Genomic DNA, 18,795 nt, shown 5'->3' with positions numbered 1-18,795 from the left:
AAATGCCGGTTTTAGTCTTTCTATTGATATTGACTTTTGTTCACCGTTGACATCGATTTTGAATACTCTGTCACTCGTTCTTTCCATCACTTTGTGTGGTCCGGAATACGGTGGCTCGAGTGGCTTTTTAACTCCATCTAGTCTTAGAAATACGTGTGAGCATTTATATAAATCTTTTAGTATGAAGACTCTAGCTTTTGTGTGATGAGCCGTTGGAGTTGGTCTGATGCTTCGCATGTGCTCTCTTAACTTTTCAACGAACACTTGCGGATCTGCTGGCATATCTTCGTTGATGAAAAATTCTCCAGGAACGCGCAGCTGTGTTCCATATAGTAGTTCTGCAGATGAGGCGTTTAAATCTTCTTTAACACACGTGCGGAGTCCAAGGAGCACAGTTGATAAGCGTTGTGTCCAAGGAATTTGTGGATGGCACATGAGAGCTGCCTTTAGTGTTCGGTGCATGCGCTCTACCATGCCGTTGGAAGCTGGATGGTAAGGTGTTGTTCTGATGCGGGAAGCGCCTATTAATTTCGCCATTGCAGTGAAAAGGGCTGACTCGAACTGAGTACCTTGATCCGAAGTAATTGATAGAGGTGTACCATAACGGCATATCCAATTGTCATACAAGGCTGTTGCAACTGTATCTGCAGTGATATTTTTTATAGGTATGGCCTCTGGCCAACGGGAAAATCTGTCTATTATAGTGAGACAGTACCTGAATCCATCAACTGTTGATAGCTCGATGAGATCAATGTGGATATGATTGAACCTAGTACTTGGTACTGCGATATGATTGGGCTCGAGTCTGTTGTGCCGTTGTATCTTGGCTCTTTGGCAGGATAAACAACTACGTGACCATGCTAAAGCATTTTGTCTGATTCCTGGCCAAACAAATTTAGTTCTCAACTGTTTACTTGTTGATCTACCTCCAGGATGAGCTAGTCCATGAACCGCATCAAAAACTGCTTTACGAAGCTGCTTAGGAATAAATGGTCTTATGGTTCCAGACGAGATATCGCAATAAATAAATATGTTTTGTTCTGGATCAACGTTAAGTCGCTGTAATTTTAATGAAGAATTGGAATTTTTTAACAAATCTTGAAGTTCGTCATCGTTAGCTTGAGCTTGTTGAATTTCGTGTGAACTGATAATTGTTGGCATGTCAATCTGGTTGATTCTGGACAATGCATCAGCTACAATATTATCTTCACCTTTGACGTACACTATCTCTGTGTTGAATTGTGATATAAAGGACAACTGGCGAAGTTGCCGAGGTGAAGCTTGTTCAGTCTTCCTATGCAATGCATAAACGAGAGGTTTGTGATCGGTTTTAGTTACAAATGGGCGATCTTCTAAGAAGTGCTGGAAAAATTTAACTGCTGAAAACACTGCGAGGAGTTCTCGATCGTAAGTGCTGTAGTTGCATTCAGTTGAATTTAATTTTCTTGAAAATAAACCAATAGGCTTGAATTGACTTTCAACGAACTGCTCTAGAACTGCTCCGATTGCGGTGTCAGAGGCATCTGTTGTGAGAACTAGAGTTGCTTCGGGGTTTGGAAATGACATAAGAGTTGCTTCAGCTAGGCTTTCTTTGCATTTTATGAAAGCTTTGACTGTTTCTGCCGTCCATGGAATTTTTCTTTTATCATTTTTTTTCGAATCTTTTATAAATTCGTTGAGAGGTGCTTGGAGTTTGGCTGCATTAGGTATACATCTGCGATAATAGTTGATTACACCGAGGAATCTTCGTAAATCTTGAATCGTTTCAGGTTGTTTATAGTTGACAATTGCTTGAACACGCTCTTTAGGTGGCTGATAACCATTTTGGTTGATAGTATAACCCAAATATTGTACTTGCTCTTCGCCAAAAACACATTTGCTGACATTAATGACTAACTTATATTCTCTAAGACGCTGACAAACTTGCTTCAGATGCTCTTGATGCTGCTCATGGGATTCTGACATGATAATTACATCATCTATGTAGGCGAATACAAAGTCAAGTCCTCTAAAAACAGAATCGACAAACCTTTGGAAGGTTTGCGATGCATTGCGTAATCCAAACGGCATAACGACGTATTCGTACAGGCCAAATGGGGTATTGATTGCTGTTTTTGGAACATCTTGCGTTGCCATGGGTATTTGGTGATAGGCTTTTATTAGATCTAATGTTGAAAACACCTTTTTTCCATGTAATCTCTGGAAAAGATCTTGTAGTAGTGGTAGTGGATACCTGTCTGGCGTTGTTTTAGCATTTAATTTTCTGTAATCACCACAAACGCGCCAGCCATCATTTTTTTTTGGTACAAGATGAACTGGACTTGCCCACGAACTTCGTGACGCTCTTATGATGCGTTGTTCGAGCATACATTCGATTTCAAGTCGTAGTGCTTTTAGTTTTTCGCCGGCTAGTTTCCTGGGGCGTTCGAAAACTGGGGATCCAGTCGTTTCGATAAAATGAGCAGCTGGAGACTCGGTTTCCGCGAGTGGTGCTGACGTAGGTTTAGTAATGTCAACAAAATCTTTCAATATGTTAGAATAAGTATTCTGTTGATTTATGGTGGAGATGCTATGCACAGAAGTTCGTACAATGTTACATTTTGTTGTGAAATTAGTGGTAACGTCGATAAGACATCGGTTACGCAAGTCAATGAGCAAACCAAAATGTTTCAGAAAGTCTGCTCCGATGATGGGCATTTGTACATCTGCAATTGTAAATGGCCATTTGAAGCATCTGCGTAAGTTGAGATCTAGCTGCAGGATCTTTCTGCCGTAGGTATTTATGACGCTTGCATTTGCAGCATACAGTTTCATTGCGCTAAGGTTTTGTTTTGTTTGAAAAAGATCTCTAGGTAATACTGATAATATTGAACCTGAATCTATTAAAAATTTTATTCTGCTTTTTTTATCATAAATATACAAACGGATTTCTTTTTTTACTGAATAGCTGTCACTTCCCGTTTGCTCTAAGGACAGCTTGTTTAGTTTCCCTGTTTTTGTGTATATGTGCACCCGTCTTCACATTTATTTGCATTTGTGCCAAAACGTTTATGGTAAAAACATATTTTGTTATTCTGTGCAAATGTTTGGTGGAAAGACTCAGGTCTTGCTCGTGCTCTGTTATTTGGTGTTCGCTCATGACTTCTCATGCTGTTGGTGATTTCTTTTACCGCTTCTTGTAAGGCTTGTACTGCTTTCTTCAGTCTATCTGTGCGTTGATCATCAGGAAATTTACTTGGATGTACTATAATGTCATTAACATTACTAGTGGCCATGACACTTTGTACTGGATTGATTTCGATTAACCGATCAGCCATATTTGCTGCTGCCGTGAGACTGCTTTCTACATTGACCGACAGAACGAACTGAACGTTGGCTGGTAGTCGCTTTAACCAGAGTGAACGTAAGACATCTTCTGTTACTTTGTTATCTGCTAAGTCTTGCATTTTGCGTAACAATTGCGAAGGTTTGCTGTCTCCGAATTCAATGTCGTATAGTAAAGTTTGTAACTGTTGTTCTTGCGTTGGTCTTAGACGACTGATAAGACATTCTTTAAGTGTTTTATACTTGTCGGTATCAGGAGGATTTTTGACTATGTCTGAGACATGTTGCAGTAATTCTGGATCAATGTAAGAAATTACTGTCCAATATTTGCTGTTGTCTCCAGTAATCTTCTTGCGATGGAATGCTGCGTCCACCTGGATGAACCACAAGGCTGGATCTTGTTTCCAAAATGGCGGTAACTTAAACTCCACCGACGCTACTTCTTTTTCGTCAGAATGCTCTTGCGTGGCATGACTTGTAGAAGGCTGCTGCTCGGTGTTCATGTTGAAAGTATTTGCTGTGTCGTTTTTACCACGGGGTCACCAATTATAGCTTTCTTTTTCACTATTTGTATAAATGTAAATATTATGATTGCCAGTGCACTTTCTGCACATATAATATTTAATGCAAATAACACAAGAAGTAAAACACGTGTTTTAATTTCTACTTAAGTCTTTATTCGTTCTTTACCCAAAACTCTTAAAAGTAATAATAATACAAAAGAAAACGAAAAACGTTAAGTTGGTTGCTCTTTCTATTTTGCTATCGCTGTTTTTCTTTTTACAACAGATGGCCATGCGAACGTAAAAAATAGTTGATGTTGTTTACAGCCACACCCTTATGACTTTTAACCATAAGTTTATATAAATTGAAAAAAACACGTTTTGCTTGTTGATTCACTATTTTATTTCTTACTGCGCGTCTAACTGAAGTTGGTTGCTTATCATACACACAAAAAAGTCATTTTTGGTTTTACTTTGCCGGTAGGTGGCAAAGTGAACGCCACACCCTTATGGCTTTTTACCATAAGTTTATACAAATTAAAAAACACACTTTTTGATTGCTGATTAACTATTTTATTTCTACTTAGCGTCTACTTGAAGTTGGTTGCTTATTCATACATAAAAAGATCATTTTTGGTTTTACTTTGCCGGTAGATGGCAAAGTGAACGCCACACCCACATTAGTTGCTGTACTCCGCATTTAGCGCTATGACTCAATTTATTTATTGATCAAATACAAATTTTTAAAAAAACATTATAAAAAAAACTGTGCATACGATTTTTATGAATTTTGAAATATTGAAAGAAAATTCCTTCATTTTTATATAGACATATAGGTTATCCCGATCGGGGTTTTGCACGATAAGATATTTGATTGCAAAAAATTATAACCTCAAAAAAAAATTCCAATATTTTTTGATGAAATTCTTTTGATATGAATTAAATACTAAATTGATATTATTAAATAATTGTTTAGTCATATACTTTTTAACATTTCTCATCTTTATTTTTTTTTTCAAATGACTGTTTTAAGGGTAATAATAATTTTCATATTTGATTGAATTGCCTTGTTTGAAGAATAAGGCGATTTTTCTGCTTTTTTTGCAATTGAAAGTTTGTTTTATTATCTTTAAAGGCTTTTATGTGCATTGTGATTCTTGTAATAATATTTTTTTTTAATTAATGTTTTTTAAAAGGATAGATAGTCGTTTTCTTTTATTGTTTAATTCATTTATTCACAACAAATGCATTAAGCAAGTACAAACACCATATCTTATTTGGCTTCGAATTATAGATTGCAGTAAGCCTCCTGCTTTGCTTCTAGGCCGTATGTGGCGCTGTGGAGGTTCACGTTTTTTATCAATTAATTGGATTTTTGGTAAAAATGAATCTATTTTGTAAAGGTGATATATTTGTCTTCAAAGGAAAAATGTCTTTATTGCCATCGGGCTTTTGCACGCTATGATATATATGTTAGAGTAATAGTAATTGAAAAGAGACTTGCGAGCTCAACATTTATGCCTCGCGCAAGACGTTCAAGGTCTTTTAAATAAAAATAACATATCATATATATATAGATGATATATATATCATCATATAATTTTACTCTTAAACTATGCTTAAATATACCTGCCATTCTCTATCTGCAGGCGCGCAGTATTGTTGCTCAAAATACTTTGAACAGATACCATCCTGCAGAACACTTTACACATTTTCATGTGTTTTAAATTTCGAAATCCAAATCGCCAAGTGCACTGACAAAAATCAGGAGTCGATTTTCTAACTCATAAATTATATTACTTTGTCAATTTGGGTTATGGTTTGATATGATTTTACAAGCTAAAGTTGGCTTTGGTTGTGTTTGTTTTGATTCTCCTTATAAAAAACATGCCGTATTTGATTTCTCATAGGATTGTTTTAATCGAAATTTTTTTTAAACGTGCTTATTATTTTCGGTATGTTTTGGTTTTTACAAAAGAATGTCCAATCATTATTTATGTTACAGTTATCTAGTTTGTTAATTTTACCAGACGTGACTTTAATAAATATTTTGTTCTTTAGTTTACAGTTTCAGGAGAAGAAATGTTTATAAAATGATTATAAGATGTTCAATAATGAACATATCTATTGTGGTATGGAATGTATTTGGTCGCCTTGTCCCACCAGCCATATATACATCTGTGAACGTAGATGTACTATTGTATGTAGAGGATATGGGAAGCATGTGCTTCCCATATTTGTTAAATTTATAAGTTATTTTATAAGTATGACCATTACTTCTTGAAACAGGTCCGGCTTGAGTTTCAGAGCGTTGGCCAAGAGGTTCTTCACAGCGTTTATGATCGTCGGTGAACGGTTGGTTGTTGTTGCTGTTCCATTGTAATGTCAATTCTAATATGACTTGTTGAAAAGTTTATTAAAACTTTTTTTATATTATTTTTCTTCAAAGGAAAAAATTTAGTTTAACGAGAAAACTATTTTTTTTTATAAGAAAAATAATTTGGTTTTATATATTATACAACTATACATCAGTATTAAGTTTAATTAATTTTATTTTATTTTCTACATTATTTAGTAATTTAAATAAATTTTGTTTAAATGAATTTTCAGCTAAGGTTGATGATGGTTATTCAATTCAATATATTTTCTCAACCAATCTGATTGATTAAATTTAAGTATTCTATGTATTTTCTTTAAAATGAATCCATGTTTGAGACATTGTTGAAGAGCTATGTAATGTATTATATATTTTTCTTTATTTGTTAGGTCTATTATTAACATGTTTCATTTTATCATTTTTCTTAATATCTGCACAAAATGGAAAGTCACAAAATGGATATTGTAAGTCTACTTCTAATATATCCAATTGGTGAACCATCTTTTACATCTTTTGTGCAATCATTACAACTATAAATTCTAAACTTATCTAAATTAGAATTATAAGAACATTTGATATAATCACTACATGCATAAGGAATATGTTTTTAAATAGATCTTACTTTACTAGAATTTTGAATGTCTATTGATTTTAAAATACTAATTAATAAAAAACTAATTAAAAAAAATTTTTTCTTGCAGCTTCTGCTACCACTTTATTTAAAACATTTCTTAAGACTAACTTATATCTAACATTCTTGCTCGTATTTATACAAAATTATCTTGAGACTAATTTTATTCTCAAGTTTGAAATATGCTGCTTTTTTAATTACATTTTGTTATTGTTTACAAAACCATTAAAAAAAAGGACGGAAATCCCAGCACTAGGGATTTTCCTCCTATTGTTTTAACAAATATATTTTATTGTGATAATTAGACAATGTTTAGTTGTTTTTAATTACCTTAATACAGTAGATAATGTGTTGTTTCCTGATTAGGACAGACAACGTTAAAAAAAATGTGTTTTAGGAGACTAGACTTAATAATTTACACTCAAAATCGGCATATATAACAAAAGGTACATCTAATTGTTTTTTAAAATTTTTAAATTTTAATATCATATCATCTTTCGTAGGCATTAGAGTCACAATCCTTTTACAATCCTGTTTATGAAGAGTTAATGCTTCCTTCTTGTGAAAATGTATTAAACATAAATTACACATATACATTTTTTTCGTTATGTTTAGCTATTTAATAATTTATTAATCTATTAATATACAAAAACCATTAAATAGTTTTACAATTTACTATCATTACACATTCATTAGTTTTAACAAAAAAAAAAATTTAACTTGAAATATCTTTGTTCCAAACATAATGAAAATTATCTTTATCTTTCAGCAACAGCAAATTGATATGACATGATTTTTCTTCCTTTGTAGTATAATATGAGTCTATTATATTATTATCATTTAACCCAAATACGTTTACGCTTATTTGAGGATTATTACTTTCAAAGTTTTTTTTATATTATTCACACTTAACGCAAATCTTAAATTTTTAGAATTAATTATTATATTATATTCTAGTTCTATGATATCTGAACTGATATCATTAATATGATATGACACACATCTTTCTTTATGTTTAATATTGAATGGATATAAAACAGCTATTATTGACCATTTAAAACAATATTTTTTAATATTGTTTGTGGTAAACGTATATATCGCGAACCACTTAAAGGTTTGTAGCTGTCCATATTATATTGTCGTAGTAGTCTCGTATAGGCTTCGATAGGTACTGGCTCATCCGTGAAAAGAATGAAATCGTCTCCGTTGACGATGGCATCTCCTCGTATACCGAGCTTATGTATCGAGTGCCTGAGGATATAATAGTTGATGAGGCTGTTTCCAAGGCCGGTATCAACGTCCCCTGACATTCGGGTTCCTCGTACGCTGTAACTTTCTCCATTGCGGGATCGAGCAACGTTTCTAATCGTCTTTTTGCACAGCTTCCGTAAATCGCTGCTTTGCTGGTAGCAGCGTGCATAAAATCGGTGGCATAACCTGAGCATGTCAACAGTGACGTGTGCATCAAAGGTACTATGGTCTCCTTCCGTATAGTATCTATATCTCCTGCATAGGATGTCGACTTTTCTGCCAATTTCATCGTAAGTTCCCTTGCCGAAGTGGACATCGAGCTTAAGGTTTCGCTCGAGTGGCTTGATGTATACGCCATAAGCCAAGTTAAACGTTGGATGCCTTGCTTGGATAAGGCGAGGAGCTTTGTACTTGCTTGTTCCCATTTTTTCGAGCTTTGTAAAAGGAGTGATTCCGCTCGAGATCCTTCTGCCGGTGCGTATTTCTCCGAGAACTTTGTTATAAAATCCTCGTTTGCTGGAGCTGTCCATACTGTCGATATATTCTTCATAGCTCCATGGAGTGAGTTTGCGCTTGAACTTATGAAGGATCCTATCGTCGCTATGGACATCGTCGCGGGTTTCTGTATTTGAACGTAATTGAAAACACAGAGGCTATATCTAAATTATCAAATTATTTATTGTGTTCAACTTCTTCTTCGAATATAATTTTTCCTTCTAAATTTTTACAAGTTTTTGTGTTGTCAATATTTTAAATTATAATCTAGTTTACTGCGATTACCGAGAATATGGACAGCTACAGGTTTATATTGATTAACTTTAACTTCAAGTTGAGATATTTTTATTAGTGTCCATCCAGTATCTCTATAATAGCATATTGATTTTCATAATGTGTAATTATATCATTTTTAGAAGAATGAGCAACAATTATCATCATTTTTATCTGATGTGACTTTAATTCAATTTTACAATCCACTTCATTGTCTTTAATAAGCATATAATTGCAAAATAGTTCAAAATTAAATTTAGTATTAATATGTCTTTTTAATACATTTCCCAATATATTACAAATATCATTTTTAATATTTTTAAAAAAGTTTTCAATAATTAAATCGTCTTCTTTATGTTTCAATGCGATCATTAAAACCTGATGGTAATACACTTTACATCGTTGTCTATTTGTTCACTTGAAGAATTGTGTTTATGTTTATTAGTGGGTAAATGATATGACCAGTGAGTTTTTAACACATTTTCTTTACACACATTATAATAAATAACTCGTTTACGTTATTAAATTTTGATTTACATATATCACACTGAGGATATTTTAATTTTATATGTCGTTTTAATGATCTATTATTTTATTTCTCTTATAATTTTTATACATAAAAACAATTAAATATACAATATTGTAATTTTTTTATTTATCAAATACAAATTTATAATTATTACTACTAATCATAACTTTTTTTTATTCTGAACCCTCCAGAGTTTAAATCCTCAATAGCAGAATCCGTTATTTCATTGTATTTTGTTGGTAAAAATATGACATTTTCATCCAACTCCAGTAAAATCTTCATTCCAAATTTTGTGAATTTTCTCTCCGCTTTGATGATGTTAAGTAGCATGTCAACAGGAAAATTCGATAGAGATATTATTGGTTTTTTGAAATCTGGTATTTTATTACCAATAGCATTTAAATCATTTATCGATTTATTATAATTATTTAATTATAATTATAATTATTTAATTATATATATTTTTTTTATTTTATTATATTACACTCTATGAAAGAACAAAATGTAACTGATCAGTGTTTCGAGCAGTCTTACGCTTTTTATACTTTGAAAAAAACGTGATAAGTATGTATGAATGTCACTTATCTTGAATGTATGTGGTTAGTTCATACTTTCTTTCATTAATTTTATCTCTAAAAGCAAGTATATAATTATCGAAACCATTTTTTCAAAACAAGTTTCTTATCTGGAACGGATGTGTGGTCTGACGATACAAATTTATACATTAAATTTTTATCACACATATCACAAGTTAATATAGTGTCTGACTGTCACTATAAATTACAACACCACCACACATAAGGACACCTTGTTATAGTTTGTTTCTGCTAGCGAGTCAGTATCAATAAGTACTTTGACTCTGTATTCTTTGTGGTGAATTAAATTACCACTAGGTTTGGTTTCGTTGATAGGTTTTTTGTTGTTAACTGTTGTTTACTAGCTTTGTTTACTTATTGCAGTATAGAATCAAATTATATCTGTCCATAGTTATTATTTGGGTTGGTGAGCATTACTTTTAACATTGTTTCCATCATATTCTGCATCATTGTGCTGAACTGCTCTTGCATCTTAATGCAAAGTTGTTCGATGTTGTTGATATTTTTGTTTGAGGAATCTTTATTTAAGTTATTGGTAGGGCCTGCTGTTATTTCGGCATAGGTTATATTGCCTTTTTCCTTTTCGGTATGCTGGTCTAAATTAGTTGGTCTGGTGTCCTTCTTTGGACCTTTCTTTGAGTCCATCCATTTTATATTTTTCGGATTTTTAGGAAATCCCCCATAACTCGCCGGGTGGTTGCCTCCGCAATTTATACATTGGGCTTTTTCTTCCTTTCTCAATTGGCATTGTGAGGTGTGATGAGTGCCTGCGCATTTCACACAATTGGCCTTTGCTTTGCAGCATAAGGATGCATGTCCATATTGGTGGCAGTTCTAGCATTGTATCGCACCTTTCTTCGCTCTTTGTGGTTCCAATTTAACTTTTAGATAACACACTGCTGTTATATTATAGATATCTTTTTCTTCCTTTGGCAGCCTGATTTTTAACAGGTTAGAAGTTTTGTTTCCTAATTTAAGGAAATGCCATTCGTACGGATGGACATAAGGACACGACGATGAAACACTTAACCGAGTCAAACAACGTCGGAATTACTTGGAAAATATGAAATTTATTAATATTTATTTGGTCATTTAATTATAAGGACATTACCTGTGATCCACTAGCCTGATGAGCCGCGGGCATTGATACATGAACTGCACAAACCTAAAGAAAAGCAATGAACAAAAAATGAATTTTATGAATGAAAAAAGGGAAACTTGAATTTTATTTTTGTAGTTACAACAAAACATTACAAAAGGAAAAACATAAATACAAAACAACTAAACACTCACTGTGTACATTTTTATTTTTTTTATGCAAACAAAACATATCTCAAAAAAAAAAAAAAAACCGGTACCAGTCTTTTTATGCGAAATCACTAAAACAAAAACAATTATTGATCACTCACGTATATTTTTCTCCACATTCTTTTTTTTTTATAATTATTATTTTATAATAATATTTAAATATATATATATTTAATATACTTGTATTTTTAAATGAAACAAAATTTATTCTTTGTAAGGAAGGAAATGTTCACATATTTTCAAGCTACATAGATTCAATATAAACAAGCAACAACAACAACACTATACTAGTAACTTCAAAAGACATTTTAGTTACACATCACAATACAATATGTTTAACACGCAACATATAATTTAATTTCACTCACTGTAAGAATTTTAATATAATCTAAAATAAAAGAGATTAATTTTATTTAATATATATATTATATTAAAATAACTCACAATTAACCCACCGCATCTGCATCGGTAACACACGGAATACATCTGAAATTATTATTACAATTAACAAAAAAATAAAGAAATGTATTTAATTAAGTGAAGAATATAGTTAAGTATTTGCACGCGTTAATAAATAGTGTTATACTCAATTCAAATATGTTTATTCAAAATATGTAGTTAACACAATTATAAAATTTTAATAACTTTCTTTAGTTAAAATAAATCTTAATCATTTTAGAACACAATTATAAATTTTTGTTAATAAATTTCTTTAGTAAATAAATATTAATATTTTTAAGTTTTTAACAAGTTTCTTTAATTAAATAAATTTTAATAAATTTTAGAACACAAAAAAGTTCACATGCACATATATCAACTTCGGCCTGACTATCAATACTTCCATAACAACAATCTACTTTATGCACACCATTAACTGTAGACTTAAAAGGATCACCATCTTTAAAAAACTGCAACTCACATAACATTATATTGTTATGTACAATTTACGTAAATCTTGCGGTATATATGACCCAGAGAAATCATGTATTTCTAACGTTAACAACGAACTGTCTGGAGCAATATAATCCATGACATGCATTTGTTCCTGGATTTTATCATGCTCCTCCTTATATTTTTATGCAAATATTGCTTGATGATACACGTTTTTCCAGTTAGTCAACTTCCCATGAAGACGACTCGACGTTTTCATTAAAGCACATTAGGTTAGGTATAATTTCTGATAATTACATTCTGCATTTTAATTGTAAACATAATTTACAGCATAAACTAATATAAATACATCCGATATTGTTATGTATAATTTACGTAAATCTTGCGGTATATATGACCCAGAGAAATCATGTATTTCTAACATTAACAACGAACCGTCTGGAGCAATATAATCCACGACATTCATTTGTTCCTGGATTTTATCATGCTCCTCCTTATATTTTTTATGCAAATATTGCTTGATGATACACGTTTTTCCAGTTAGTCAACTTCCCATGAAGACGACTCGACGTTTTCATTAAAGCACATTAGGTTAGGTATAATTTCTGATAATTACATTCTGCATTTTAATTGTAAACATAATTTACAGCATAAACTAATACAAATACTTCCGATATTGTTATGTATAATTTACGTAAAGCTTGCGGTATATATGACCCAGAGAAATCATGTATTTCTAACGTTAACAACGAACCGTCTGGAGCAATATAATCCATGACATGCATTTGTTTTCGGATCTTATCATGGTCCTCCTTATACTTTTTATGCAAATATTGCTTGATGATACACGTTTTTCCATGAAGACGACATAATCTACAGCATAAACTAAAATAAATATATCCGATATTATTATATATATGCACACAGCGAAAAGCACCACATAAAATAGAACAAAGGCAAGAAGATTTCTCTATGGTTTTTTTCCAATAAGAAGTCCACCTCAATTTTAGCAGTTTTATCTTCTTAATAATATTAATAAGAAATCATAGAAGTTTTAAAAGAATTCTTCTTAAATAAGTTAAAAAGATTTTCTTCTTATTTTTATTTAGTGGTCTTCTTGAATTTATTAAGAAGAATTTCTTCTTATATATATTAAGAGGTCTTCTTAAATTTATTAAGAAGGATGCCCTCTTATTTTCAGTTTATGATCTTCTTAAATATATTGAGAAGAATATCTTCTTACTTTCAGTTTGAGGTCTTCTTAAATATATTAAGAAGGATTTATTCTTATACTTACTATATTAACCCTTTGATTTTCTAGAAAAAGTTTGTTATTATTTTTATCTTTATCTGTATATTTATTAATTAACAAAAGTTTTTTATTTATATATAAACTATAATATTTTGCTATATAACTACATAATTCTAAATTAATTAGGAATTTATTCTAAAAAAAAATTAAATCTAAAAACGTTTGAAATAGTTATTTGTTTCAACAAATTTTTTGAAATTCTTTATAAAAAGCGTTACTTATAATTATTATAACTTATAACTATGAAAAATATTTCCAATATTTTTTTAAACGAATTACTTCAATTCAATTTTCTATATCATCGTCATACACACATCTTATAACGTACAAACTACATGTATATGTCGCATAAACACACACATATAATAAAACGTCACAAATTGTATATAAAATTGACAATTACAAAGTGGTTTTAATATATATCATAACGATATATACGTTCCCACAAATATGCATATACATACATATACACACATATGCGGCACCACAAAGTCTGCAGCGCATTTGATATCATATACCCGAATGCCAGCATATAACACCAAACAACACCGGAACAAGGGTTATATATCCTAAGCTAATATAACAAAAACTGTATGGTGTAAATACAAATTATATTAAACAATAATATATTAAAAACATATTAAAATATTAAAATATTAAAAATTAAAATAAAAAATAAAAAATATTAAAAAAATATTAAAATATATATTCAAAAAGTCTCTGTATATGTTCAAAACTAATACAGTTATTCAAACGTCCGTCTTTATCGTGGAATTTTTCTATATATTGGTATAAACCAAGAAAGTAAACTACAGTCAATGGTTTCCATTGACGCGTTTCGTCCGGTAACCAACCGGACTCATCAGAATGGATTGAAGTTTGTGTATACATGTCGTTCAGTAGTTCAATAAAATTATTTAAATAAATATAAATTTTAATAAGTAAATTAAATGAAAAATAAACTTACATTATTAATAAAATTATATATGCCAAATTAGAAAATATATAAAAAACACTATCTTTGAAAAAACATAATAAAACTTTATTTGAAAAACACATCACATTACACGCATTGACATGCGCACACTATAAAAACCAAAAAGCAACTAAAAGTTGCAACTAAAAACACAAACAGCATGGCTGTCTCGACATTTCAGAATTACAAAACAAAAACAAAATAAAACAGACAAAAAAAACGTACAAATACAGACATGAACAAACAAGGTGTAAACCCAAACAACTACGTAATTTCTGAAATATCAGTCATGAAACTGTTTAATTTATTTTATTTAAAAAAACGATGTGTTATATAATAAAATGAAATATAAACCTAAAAATATATATAAATAAATACTATTAAGTATAATTGAATACTTCAAAAAATATTAATAAAAATTTATAATAATAATAAATAAATATCTATTAAATCAATACTAAAACCTAATACCTCACAAGCATTAATAATCATCAAATAACCCAACAGATATTCATCTCCTCTTGGTGTCGACCAAGGTTAATAGAGAATCCATCTATCAAGCTAAACAACAATCATCAATTCATAAAATAAATAAATAAAATAAATAAATAAATAAATATACACATATAAATAAATAACCTAATACCTCACAAGCATTAATAATCATCAAATAACCCAACAGATATTCATCTCCTCTTGGTGTCGACCAAGGTTAATAGAGAATCCATCTATCAAGCTAAACAACAATCATCAATTCATAAAATAAATAAATAAAATAAATAAATAAATAAATATACACATATAAATAAATAACCTAATACCTCACAAGCATTAATAATCATCAAATAACCCAACAGATATTCATCTCCTCTTGGTGTCGACCAAGGTTAATAGAGAATCCATCTACCAAGCTAAACAACAATCATCAATCCATAAAAATAAAGTAAATAAAATAAAATAAAATTAATAATAATAATATCTATTAAAATCAATAATATCTATTAAAATCAATACTAAAAATTCTAATACCTCACAAGAATTAATAATCATCAAATAACCCAACAGATATTCATCTCCTCTTGGTGTCGACCAAGGTTAATAGAGAATCCATCTACCAAGCTAAACAACAATTATCAATCCATATAATAAATAAAATAAAATAGAAATAAAATAAAATAATATACACATAAAAATAAATAAAATAAATTAATAATAATAATATCTATAAAATATTTAATAACTATAATATAATATAATAAAAATATTATAAAACTATACAATCCCTAATGTAAAGCATATTATGGCTATAAATACAAAGCATATAAAGAGACAAATAGAATATCCAGCTGGACAAATCTCATTTTCATGGTGTCAACCATTAATCAAGGATTCCACCACCAAAACATTCCACTCCTCTCAAAAACATACGTCATATACCATCCATTAACATAACCCTCACTACATATAATTATATAATAAAAATTATATTTCTGGATACCACAATAAACCATACATATCAAAATATATATCAGCTATTGCTTCTATATATGTTATGGTGTCGACCATTATACCTAAGATATTACATATAAAATAAATTTCATGCCGACGTATACACACGTATATACGTTGCATTAGTATATATAATAAAATAAACCTTAATACTTCATATAAGAAGCTAAATAAATAAACCTTAAGGTGAATAATTAAAAAATAATTCAATTCAATTTTCTATATCATCGTCATACACACATCTTATAACGTACAAACTACATGTATATGTCGCATAAACACACACATATAATAAAATGTCACAAATTGTATATAAAATTGACAATTACAAAGTGGTTTTAATATATATCATCCATCTAACAAAGTAAAATTGATGGTACTGTGGGTTTTACATTCATTCCCAACCAAATATGATTGAAATCTTTCGGAAAAACTTATTACTTCATATTTTTTGCAAATAATTTCTACAAAATTATCTTTTATTATGAAATCGAGTATTTTGTAAATATTCATATCTTCACCATTAGTTATTGTTACTATGTCGCTGATTTTGAAAGTTGTGCCTCGAAAATTTATTTCATTTGTTCTTTTGTATAAATGTAATTCTGTTACATTTATATAAGAAATATATGAACTATTTCGCGGTTCAATTGGTTCAACATCTTTGAAAACATATTCAGGTTGAAAGAAGCAGTTTTGTGCAATGCAATTTGAAAATTTTAAAGAAGCTTTTATTGCTAATGTTAGATCAATGTTAAGTCTTGAGGTAATACTTTGCGCATATTGCTTATGCAATTGATGCTCAGATTCAAACCTAAACGACCATAAATATCTCAAAGGTCCCAATTTTCTAATAATAGAAGGGTAGTGAACAAGAATGTGGTATTTTGGTTTCAAATGTTCTTTAAATAATTTTTGATAGAGCTTGTTGTGCTCTTGAATTAATAGCTGAAGATTATTTAGGGTGATATCATCAAAACAAGGTAACAGTAATAAATCAATTAGTTTTACAAACAAAACTAAAAATTTATAGACATTATCAACTGGATCAATTAGATCTCCTATCATAAGAAGTATAAAATGAACAAATGTTTTCATTTTTTTTGCATTCATTTTAAAAGAACCATTCTGTATGTGATGCTTTTGGATAGGTGGACTTCTATTAGCAATTTCTGTATACCCATATTGAAACATCTGTTTTCTGTAATTTAAAGTTTCTAAAGACATAAATTTTTTTTGATAAATGAAATAATGTAATACTTTACTTAAATTGTACTTGCAGACCCCAATGAATAAATCGTGCATAATATCACATGCAATATTATTAGTTACATGAAAATCTGGTAAAGAATTAAATAATGATACATTTTTAATACCGGAACTAACTGAGTTCTTAAGCAAAATGTCGTTTTCAAAATTAGTTTTATTTCTTAAAGAATGTGGAATTTCAATGCAATCATTGCTAGTCTGAGGCTTAAGTCGTTTACAAATTCTACAACATGAATTTGCCGAAAAAGAGTTAACATAGCCTAATACAGTATTAAGACCCAAATTATCTCCTAATATTTGTGACATTTTAATAAATACCTGGTGGTGGTTACCATCAACTTCTATTTGCAAACCATGTGTCTGTAAATTCTTTAAAATATCAAGAAGTGGTCTTAATGAAATATTAATACCTGAATCATGTAAATCTCGAGATTTTATAAAACCAGCTACAAATATATTTCTTAGTTTACTATTATGAAAGTTTGGAATAGTTGGAAAGCTATAGTAAATTCCACATATTTTTTGTTGACCAGACTTTGAACCCAATGGATCATTAATTTCAAACTCATCGAGATATAAGAAAAGTGGTATTGTCGTAGAACTTTTTTCATAAACTAAATTTTTCCAAAGATCACCGTTGATGAAGTTTGCGTAAGTGTTAATACTTAAAAGCTGTGTCATAGTATTGAGTGTTGCTTTCAAAACACCTTTGCTTTCAAAGAACTTTTTAATTTGGAATGCGACATCCACAAGGACAATTTCCATTTTGTTTAATGCCAAAGTAGGATTATTGTTAAGTACAACTTCTGATAGCTCGTTACTAAGAACATATTTCTTTGGCTGTTTATAAAGTTGAGCTTTTTCCAGTGTTTTTAAAAACAGGTATTCAGAGTTGACTTCAGAGAATGGCTGATGAATATTACGTAATATTTCTTCAAGTAGTGAATCATTTGTATTGTTAGAAATTAATTCTCTAATTATATTATATATTGGAGTCGTGATGTACTCTGTTACTGAATTTTGTATTTCTAATACGTGCTTACGAGACAAAGTAGTGTTATTATGAAGTTGAAGAACAAACTACATTACTGAGTTTTTGAAATGAGATGGAAAGGTTTCTAATGAGTTAACTAGCTTTTCCGATGTTGTAGTCAATTCCTGCATCATAATATGGCTTTGATTTAAGTTACTTTCATTAGATATATTTGATTGATTACCACCTTCCAAATTTTTATCATGTCTTTTCAAATGTTTTTGAAAACTATAAATGTTACTAAAAATTTGTTTACAATTGTATTCATTGCAATGGAATTTATATAGTGTTGGTAAGCCGTGGTGTGATTTTAAATGGTATATAAGATTAGTAGATTTTGAATGATTTTTTGTGCACATGAAACAAGAGAATTTAGACATTTTTGAAAGAAAATGTAATTGAAGAGATAGATATATTTAATTGGAATAAGAATCCATTTTACTTAAAAGATTCGCTACTGAAGAAAATTCTTCAGATTTTAATTCAAAAAAGTATTGTTCCAAAAATGCCCAAACTTG

General features: G+C 30.1%; 1 protein-coding gene across 1 annotated transcript; it reads right to left on the bottom strand.

Moving 5' to 3' along the window:
- Positions 1-2,981: 2,981 nt before the first annotated feature.
- Positions 2,982-3,827, bottom strand: LOC119666239. Its single transcript, XM_038075519.1, has one exon. It carries the CDS (start codon positions 3,825-3,827, stop codon positions 2,982-2,984), a length of 846 nt encoding a protein of 281 aa, XP_037931447.1.
- Positions 3,828-18,795: the final 14,968 nt, after the last annotated feature.

This window comes from Teleopsis dalmanni, chromosome 1 (assembly GCF_002237135.1).
Source record: "Teleopsis dalmanni isolate 2A chromosome 1, ASM223713v2, whole genome shotgun sequence".
Taxonomy (NCBI): domain Eukaryota; kingdom Metazoa; phylum Arthropoda; class Insecta; order Diptera; family Diopsidae; genus Teleopsis; species Teleopsis dalmanni.
This window is presented reverse-complemented; position numbering and strand designations above follow the sequence as displayed.